Source organism: Kryptolebias marmoratus, linkage group LG14 (genome assembly GCF_001649575.2).
Source record: "Kryptolebias marmoratus isolate JLee-2015 linkage group LG14, ASM164957v2, whole genome shotgun sequence".
NCBI classification, from domain to species: Eukaryota; Metazoa; Chordata; class Actinopteri; order Cyprinodontiformes; family Rivulidae; genus Kryptolebias; species Kryptolebias marmoratus.
Window position 1 is genome coordinate 18,419,034 of NC_051443.1, and position 8,964 is coordinate 18,427,997.

Below are 8,964 nucleotides of genomic sequence, written 5' to 3' on the forward strand. Positions count from 1 at the left end.
ATGTTTCTCGGCTGGCCTGGGAACGCCTTGGGATTCCCCCGGAGGAGCTGGCCCAAGTGGCTGGGGAGAGGGAAGTCTGGGTCTCCCTGCTTAGGCTGCTGCCCCCGCGACCCAACCCCGGATAAGCGGAAGAGAATGGATGGATGGATGGATGGATGGATATGTAGTATTATCAATTCCCAAACAGTGAAATATTTAAAATCCAGGATGATGACACCTCATTTTTAAATGCAATTGAAAGAAAAGGTGACAAAGAACAGTGGTATAGGTGATTCCCCTCAATTTATTTTGTGTTGCTATGATCAAAATATAGATTTTTCTTTTCATAAAATGTAAAAAAACATGAGCTCAGTTAGTCATTTTGAAAAACTTTCCTTGAAATGAAGCTCATATATAATCAAACCCAGAAAATATATTTTGAAATCATCTACATTTTTTGATGTATATATTACACAAAATAAATATAAATTCAGCTATTCTCAGGTTTTAATTTTGTGTTTTGCCTGCTTGTAGGAAGAAATTAATGACAGCGATGATGACGGAGATATGTATGAGGATCTAGATGAGCGATGGTGAGAGACCCGTGATATTATTGTCCGTTTGTTTAAAGCTAGTTCATATTTATTGTGTTTTGATACAAATTGAATGGTTGGTTTTTATTCAGCTAGGCTGGTTGGATCTTTGCATAATGTTTTGTCAGTCAGTGTAGATGCAAAGCTTCAAAGTGTTGGTGCAGGATACATAAAACTTAACTTTGTTTGTGTTACATGTACTATAAATGCATTTGAACCTCAATGTAGATTCATTTGTCAGCTTTCTCAAACTAAAAGGAACACAAAAGACACGCATATCTTTGTGTTCACTGACCTTTCAATACTTACAAGAGTTTTTCTACTGAGTTTGCGTTTTTTGTCAACGTCCACATGTTCGTACTCTCCCCAGGGAGGAAGCTGGGAAGAGCCAAGAAAAAAAGAAAGACGACAAAGAGGAGAAGAAGCGCCTTGAAGCTGCAAAGAAGGAGCAGAAAGAACGAGAGAAGAAGGAACAAGATGCCAGGAAGAAGTTCAAAGTGAGTGAAGCAGGCTGGAAGCAGGCCGGGAAAAGTGATCTGTTCAACACTGAAAATGTTGCTTTAATGCCTGGAATTAGACAAGAGAACTGAAGTGTTTCCTCAGTATTTTTTGCTCACTGTGCCTTTGTGTGTGGTTAGCTGTCTGGACCCCTGGCGGTCATTCAGAAAGGAAAGGCTCTCACAGACTGCAAAGGCGGCAAAACTGATCTGGCTATAAAGCAGGGAGAGCAGCTGGATATAATCCGTGTTCAGGGCAATCCGGAGGGGAAATGGTTGGCGCGGTCGCAAGATGGATCAAGTAAATTTCTCCATGAGTTCATATTTTTTAAACAACAATTGATGTGATTTTTTTAAAATTACGCTTTATAAGGAAAATCTGGGACAATAATCTATTTTATTCCGCTTAACAGTTGGCTATGTTAAAACAACCTCAGTGGAAATTGATTTCAACTCACTGAAGAACCAGAGCCATCCGGTTCAGCCGGATTATGATCCTGAAGTTTATGACGACATTGACGTAATCTCGTCGGATAACAGGTACCAGAAATGACAAATCTTGTTTTCCAGCTTCTCGTCTGGTACTTGCACAGACAAGGTGCTAAAATAAAACTAGTTATTTTTTCTGTAACATAAAACACTGTAACATAAAACAGAGACTTTCCAATCTCAGATTTAAACACTCTTGTGTTTTTGGACTTTTTTAAAAAAAGTTTTAACGTTTGGTGTTGTTATTTGAAACAAATATGTTTTTGTAAATGCACTGTATTGTGATGTGGGATTCAAAATGCTAAAGAAAGTTTTGGTAATTCAAAAAGGAGGGGTTTTTTTTGCCAACAAGAAAAAAAAATTACATTTATCATTGACAAACATCAGAATTCAAACTGCAACATTCGAACTGAAGTGCTTTATGTAAAGACAGAAACTTCAGTGGTCATTTAATTCAAGCTTCTGCAACACTTTAGCTTTGGACAACCGTCGCCTTGTAAGCTGTTTTTCAATAAATTGTAAGATTTAAAAGGAGTCTTTTATGGTGATGTTTAATTTTTTCTCTTTCTGCAGTGGAAGCAAAGGCCCAGCAGGTAACATCTTACTTTAATCAAACTCATTTAATTATTAAATCATATTTTTGTTTTCAATTTGCACTAATAGTACTTACATACAGCTTAAATCCATTTGCATGCGTACATACGTTCTTTTTGCTCACAGTTGTCCTGCCCCCGCTACCAGGAGATGACGGAGAAATATACGATGATGTGGTCGATCCAAACCTGGAAGTCAGGTAGGAAGCGGATGAGCGTTACATCACAACACGTTTCACCATTTAAATTAAAACAGACAAACACTGCAAAGACAGGAAAATACTCAAAACAGAAATGAACCAGAAAGAAAGGAATTCAGATCTTGTCATTCTTGGGTGGCTTTCCAGTTCCACTGAGTCCGGGTCGTTGCTTACGAGGCCCCACAGCTTCCTGAGGATGTTTGACCGAAACAGACGTTTCGCCAGCTCTAAAGAGTAAAAAACACTCATTAGTAAGACTGATTGAAGATCTTCTGTCTGCTGTCGTTAATCCCTAATATTTTCAGTCATAACCGATGGCTAATAATCTCCTGTAAAATAAAACAACCTTTTAACGTTTTCTTCCCAGATCAGCATCAAATTAACTCCCTCACCTCGGTCTAAATCAGACTCCAGAATCTTAACTTCCTCTTCGGTGATTGAAACCTTAAAGTTGCATGTCACTGAAAACTGCATGGCACACAAAACTCTTGTTTTAAGCTGTTTTAACACGAGCACTGACTAACCCTGCATTTCATGAACTTGATTGTTGATGTTAACTACTTTAAAACAATGGTGACATGCTTACCAAATCGTTGGCAGCATCGTAGCAACGAGATTTCTGAACCTTTCTGTTGTTGTTGTTGTGCCAGAGTTCCTCCACCCAGCCAGTTCACTGCAGACGGGAATTCAGGTAAGACTCACTTTAGTAATAGTAAGTTGTTTTAAACTATTAGGACCTGAAGCCCCTTTTAAAGATGGGAATTATTATACAGATGTGTTGCATCAGGTTGTTTTACGTCTGTTTTCAACAGAAACAAGAAGAAATTCAGTCCTTGGTTAGCGAATTTATAATGAAAGCTTGAATAAATCAATTGAAATCACACTTCACCCATGAGGTGTCCAGATGTGCAGTTTGATATTCCTGCGTTACAGAGTTGCAGAATTAGAGCAAGGGGTCACCTGTGACCTTGACCTTTGACCAAATCACCAAAATAAAATCACTTGTTTGTTGTGACAACCCCAACATTTCCTGAAAATTTCATCCAAACCTCTTCATTAGTTTTTAAATAATAAAAAGCAACAGACTGACAAACAAACCAATGCTACTGAAAACATAACCTCTTTGGCGGAGACAATAAGACACGAGATTTCAAACTTTAAAAATGTGAAATTTGTCTACATATTTGTTCTTATTTAGAACTTCCAAATTAGTCTGCAGATGTAATTTTGTCCCTGAATTTAAAAATAGTCTGATATATTCAGGTAGATTCAACTTTGACCTCCATTTAATCTTGTTTACAAATAAAAAACAGTTTTATTTGGATGTGAATTAGGTCAGATGTGACCTCGCCGATATGTGTTTTTATTAGATAAGCCTGGTGCCGCGATTGATGAAGAAATATACGATGATGTCGACTCTCAAAGCGCACCTCCCCTTCCTCCGCTTAACAGGTAAAACTACAAGTTCCAACGAGCTTTAAACTGTGCTCCAAACGCCTCATTGCAACTGTTAGTGAGTTCACTTGGGATTGTTTCGCATGTCAAGCCTCCCGGGGCTAAAAGGCAAAGGCAGAGCTGAAGAAATGGACCCGAAGAAGCAGAAGAAGTTTGAGAAAGAGGAGAAGGACTTCAGGAAAAAGTTTAAAGTTTGTCCCTCTCGCGTGGTTTTCAAATGAATTGCCCTCTTTCACGTGATCAGCCCCTGAAGGAATTGAAAACGTTGTTTTCGTTTTTCAGTATGAAGGGGAGATCCAAGTGCTGTACCAGGTGAGCATCGTTCCCAATCTCAACAATAAGAAGTGGAGCGGGAAGGAGCTGCCGGTTAAAGCCGGAGAGAAGCTCGACGTCATCGTCAAAGCTCAGGACAACAAACTGATCTGTCGGAACGACGACGGCAAATGTGAGAACTTGTATTCATTAATCATCCCAAATATACAGGGGTGTCATTTATATATGTTTAAAACATTTTTTACTACTTGTCCTATATAATTGTATCATCTTCTCAACTCTAAAAATCTTTGTTTTTCAGTTGGTTATGTTTCAATCAGCCACATTGTTGAGTAAGTATAATTTACCCACACAGTGTCAGTGAGACAATAAACAAAACCTGAACTAATTCTTTTGTTTTGTTTACAGTGATGGAGAAATCTACGATGACATTGGAGGAGATGGTATGATGAAGGAATAGCTCAAAACTTCTGAAGTGGGGTTCTGTGGAAAGCTTATGAACACTTTTTTTATGTTTTAAAGTTTAGAGACATAAAGTTTAATTCTGACCAGACTGATGAGCTAAAGGTTCGGTCAAACAAGTGGATCGCTGTTGTCTTAGAAAAACAACATTCTTAAAAAACAAAATCATAAGCGTTTGTGTGAAAGGTATTTATGAACCTTTACACCACTTTCAGTTTCACATTATCCCAGCAGAAGGGTCCCAGGCTGCTCTGGAAGTGCTACATCTAGCTGCTAGTTGCGCCTGCAAAAAAATAAAAAATAAAATGCATGCTTCTGTATAAATATTCATGTGAAGCAAAAATGCTGAGTTGGCAGCAACGTAAAGGTTTACAAATAAGGGAGGGTAAAAAGCTATGAATCTTTTTAGACTGGGGTTGAGATGGCAGCAGTCCACTGTGGTTTTGACCCAAACTGGAAATTTGCTATTAGACCCCGCCAAAACTTCATTTCCAGAAATTGTACAACAGGTAAAAGAAAATATTTGTTAGTTTTATTTATTTTAAACATGGTATGCACAAAAAGGCAAACCAAACCAAAAGTATGATGATAATAAATTATACACTTTATATGCACTATTTTTAATAGAACAACTTAATGTTATGTTTGCAATGGAGTAGGAAGAAGTATAAACTTATTACATCCTACTGCAGTGCCTTTTTATCAACATTGTCCCTGTTTCATCATTTGGATCTATTCACATTAAGCTTTTAAATACTACATACAGTTTTATAAATGCATCTTTTCAACCTACAGTGCATCACAAACTTATTTCCACAGAACGTCACTTTAAAATATCTTACTTAATGCAGTGAAATACTTACCATACAAGTTTGTTTTTAAACTAAATTTTCATTTCAGAGTGCATCTACGATAACGACTGAGAAACATCCCGCTGCGTCCCGACGACACTCAGACTGTTTATTTTTTACTATGTGTTATTTATTAAGTTCATTGATGGTAGACATTAGGAGTTGCTGTAAATTAGACATATTTCAGCCAAACAGTTGTCCTGTTAAAACTTATCAATCCTTGGTCAAAGTTGATCCAGACATATTAGAGAAAGGCCTAATAGGCCCTTTGAACAATGTAATGTTTTTTTTATTGAATTTGCATCTGAAAAGAATAGAGAAACAACTAAAAAAAAAACAATTTTAAGTGGTTTTATTTCATGCAAAGAAATATCAGCTGGAAAAACAGTATTTGAGTTTTTGTTTGTTTTGTTTTTCTTCTTCATGATTGTCTTTATAACGCTACAGCATTGATTTTTTTGAGATTACTGCCATGGTTTTAGAGGAATCGCTACAACTTGTGAGAAACCTAACAAGCATTAGTTGCTATTTTCTTTTTAACTGCTGTCATTGTTATTGCAGTATGTGGCTGTTACTTTGCTACCCGTGGACCTTATTGAAAATATTAATGTTTCTCTGTCTGCCTTTGAAAAAAATAATTTATCACACCTCTTAGCTTTTCCTTTTATGGAAATTAAACACAAATGCATAAGCATAATCTATGAATGTACAGATAGATCATCTTTATCTGACTGAAAGACAGAAAAAATAGGACTAGAGGACATAGCACCATCTAGTGGTAGCAATAAGAAACTACACATTGACCAATAGGATTGAGTCTATATTTTCTGGCAATTAAAAATGTAATTTAAAATAAATAAATGACAGTGTTCAGTATTTTTGCCAAATGTTCATTTCACCATTTTGTCTGTGGTGTTCCCAGCCTGACTTTTAGGACAGAACTGATACAATGAACCATCTCCTGGTCTGGGAGCACAAAATATTTCCTAAATTTGTAAAACATATATCAAACACATTTATATTAGAGAGTGGAGGAAGTGTAAATTTTTTCACACTTGTATTGTTTATAATACAAACTGTGTAAATGTGAGAATTAATTAATAAAAGAAAACTCCTGTTTTACCAAAATGATTTTTTTTTTTAGAATATTGAATGATATGAACATGTCTTTGTTGGGGAAAACCTTCATAGAAGAGATTCAGTATGAGAAAGTTTGATGTATGAGGACCGAATTGAGATTAACATTTCTGGACCAGAATGCTTGGTGGGTTAAAATTTTAGCTAACACAATTCACTGTCACACTACCCAGTCTGAGCAATTGTATAGAATAAATAATTATTGTTGGTGTAACAAATTTTCCTGCAAAATCAAAATAAATTTGACTATATTTTTTCCATTTCGAATTAATGTAACAATTGTTGGAATCTTGTAATAAATAAACTTAAGGAGTAGAACACTTTTTGGAACTGTTGTTAAAACAAAGAAAGTCATGTAAAATCTTAATCTAGTCTATGATACATGTGTTTTTTAAAAATATTGGTATAATATTGGTATAAGTATTTTGTTAAGTAAATCAAATGTATATAATATGTGACTTAAACGTATGTACAATAATGCTTTAATTATTTCTTTGCTGTTTAAATAACTAAAATAAAGACAGAAAAAAACTGGACCGAAGTCTTACTTTGAAATGGTATTTCCGGTTCAACCGGAAGTCTTCATATGACTTGATCCAGCATGGCTCCTCCGGTCGCAGTGTCGCCCCTCATTAAGGTAAAAACACAAATTAACGAGCATCAGTGTTGTTTTTGTTTGACATGTAAATGAAAAATAAAATTATTGAAACCACCAGCTTCCTTCTCAGTTCTCGACCTTTTATGAACTAATTATTTTATTTTTATTAGCAAGCTAGCGAGTGTTTGCTAACAGTGAGACTCCGCTGCAAGTCAGAGGATTTCCTCACGACTGGCTGATGCGTATAACCTGACCATTACTGCAATATTTAAAACTGTTGTACCGAAAAAAATGAGGGATATTTGTGAATCTAAAAAGGGAACTAACTGTAAGTTTAGCTTGTTAAGAAATAACAGCGCAAATTTTGTCAGTGCCATATAAACACCTTCTATAATAAATAAAGGCTACTACTAAACACAGGTCCATTTTTATCACTTTTGACTGTGTTACCAAGGATGGGACTGCTTTTTTCTTAATTCTTGCATCTATTCACAAGGAAGCAAAAAACATTTTTTAAGGAAAAAAAACAATAGAAAAAGTTCCCAACTGTCTGAAAGTCTGTTAAATAAAGTTATTTTGTGGACTAACAGATGTGATTTACCTGATTGCAGACAGCAAGATGGTCTGCTCTGCTGCTCGGCATGATCTACGGGAAACAGAGGTTTGGTATGTTCATATCTCCACATCCCCTAATTCTGTCAGTCAGTTCTACTCACGATGGCTTAATATAAATTGCTTTTGTAGTTAAATATGTATAAAAGCACAACACCAGTTAGTTTAACATATTTTAGACACTATAAGTAAATATCAAGTGTGACTGAAAAAGACTGATTTCTCCGTTTCGTTTAGCTTGTGTCGGTTTTTAGGTCTGTTGTTTCTCTCTTTGTTTACATGAACTCTGTTGCATGTTAGGAATGTCTCATCTAAATTTTTAAAATCCAATTCCCAGTCTGTCTTGAAAGTTCAATGAATAAATTTCCATTCTATGAATTTGCCATTATTTCACTTGCTTGCTAAATCATTTCAGAACTTTTTTTTTTTTTATCTCCTGTTAAGGTTCTTGAAATTGTTTCATGGTAGCTTGATTCTATATGGAGATGCAGTGAATTACTTCACTTAGTTAAAGTGTTTCTATGACACTTGTCTCCCTGTTTTTTGAGTAGGATGTTTCATGACTTTGATGATATTTTCCTTGTCAAGACTACCTGAAGCCCATTGCTGAGGAGGAGAGGAAGGTTGAAGAAGCAGAGAGGAAGCTCCAAGAGCAGCAGGAGCGCATTTACAAACGACTGTCAGAAGGTAAAACATTTAAATGATTTTATAAAGCACTTTCAAAAACAAGTTACTCAAAGTGCCTACCAAGAAAAACAGGCAAAAGTGTATATGAGTATAAAACCAAAAAATGTGCTTTTTAAGACCACTGACAATACAGATAAAATCAGTTTACATTTGATTAATAACACTGGCATTAAATCCAAAAAAAAGTCTTATTTTTTTTCTTCTTTTTCTCTTTGCCACAGATTCGGACACCATCCTCAAATGAACCGTTCATGGACCAATGATGAAATATTCAACAAAAAAACATTCATGTTAAAACTGTAATGTGGTTATAATTTGTGTCTAAATCTCTCCTAACATGATCTCTTGAAAATAATTTATTGTCAAATAAAAACCCTCAGAGAAACCTTTTTTTCCCCTTCAGATTTGATCAGAACTTCACTCATTACTTCTGCCTGTAGTACTAGTTAAGACACACAGACGCTTCTTGTTCCTCGGGGCAGGTAGTGCACCTGTCCTTCAGTGAGAGATGAGCCTGGGGAACAGTATTGTTGTAATC

General features: G+C 35.8%; 1 protein-coding gene across 3 annotated transcripts in view; it reads left to right on the forward strand.

Moving 5' to 3' along the window:
• fybb (FYN binding protein b) overlaps positions 1–8,828 on the forward strand; it is a 22,942-nt gene extending 14,114 nt beyond the window's left edge. The window contains exons 7-23 of one of the 3 annotated variants that reach the window (XM_017410442.3): positions 514–572; positions 943–1,069; positions 1,211–1,370; positions 1,483–1,609; positions 2,132–2,151; positions 2,279–2,351; positions 2,499–2,585; positions 3,002–3,042; positions 3,722–3,803; positions 3,898–3,997; positions 4,089–4,251; positions 4,381–4,411; positions 4,488–4,522; positions 5,442–7,166; positions 7,739–7,793; positions 8,328–8,426; positions 8,648–8,828. In XM_017410442.3, the coding sequence (XP_017265931.1) occupies positions 514–572; positions 943–1,069; positions 1,211–1,370; positions 1,483–1,609; positions 2,132–2,151; positions 2,279–2,351; positions 2,499–2,585; positions 3,002–3,042; positions 3,722–3,803; positions 3,898–3,997; positions 4,089–4,251; positions 4,381–4,411; positions 4,488–4,522; positions 5,442–5,464 (1,128 nt within the window). In that variant the 3' untranslated portion in view covers positions 5,465–7,166; positions 7,739–7,793; positions 8,328–8,426; positions 8,648–8,828. Of the gene's footprint in view, positions 1–513; positions 573–942; positions 1,070–1,210; positions 1,371–1,482; positions 1,610–2,131; positions 2,152–2,278; positions 2,352–2,498; positions 2,603–3,001; positions 3,043–3,721; positions 3,804–3,897; positions 3,998–4,088; positions 4,252–4,380; positions 4,412–4,487; positions 4,523–5,441; positions 7,167–7,738; positions 7,794–8,327; positions 8,427–8,647 lie in introns of those variants that run through there. The other 2 variants (XM_017410443.3, XM_025004754.2) reach the window with 2 other exon arrangements.
• The last annotated feature ends 136 nt before the right edge of the window (positions 8,829–8,964 follow it).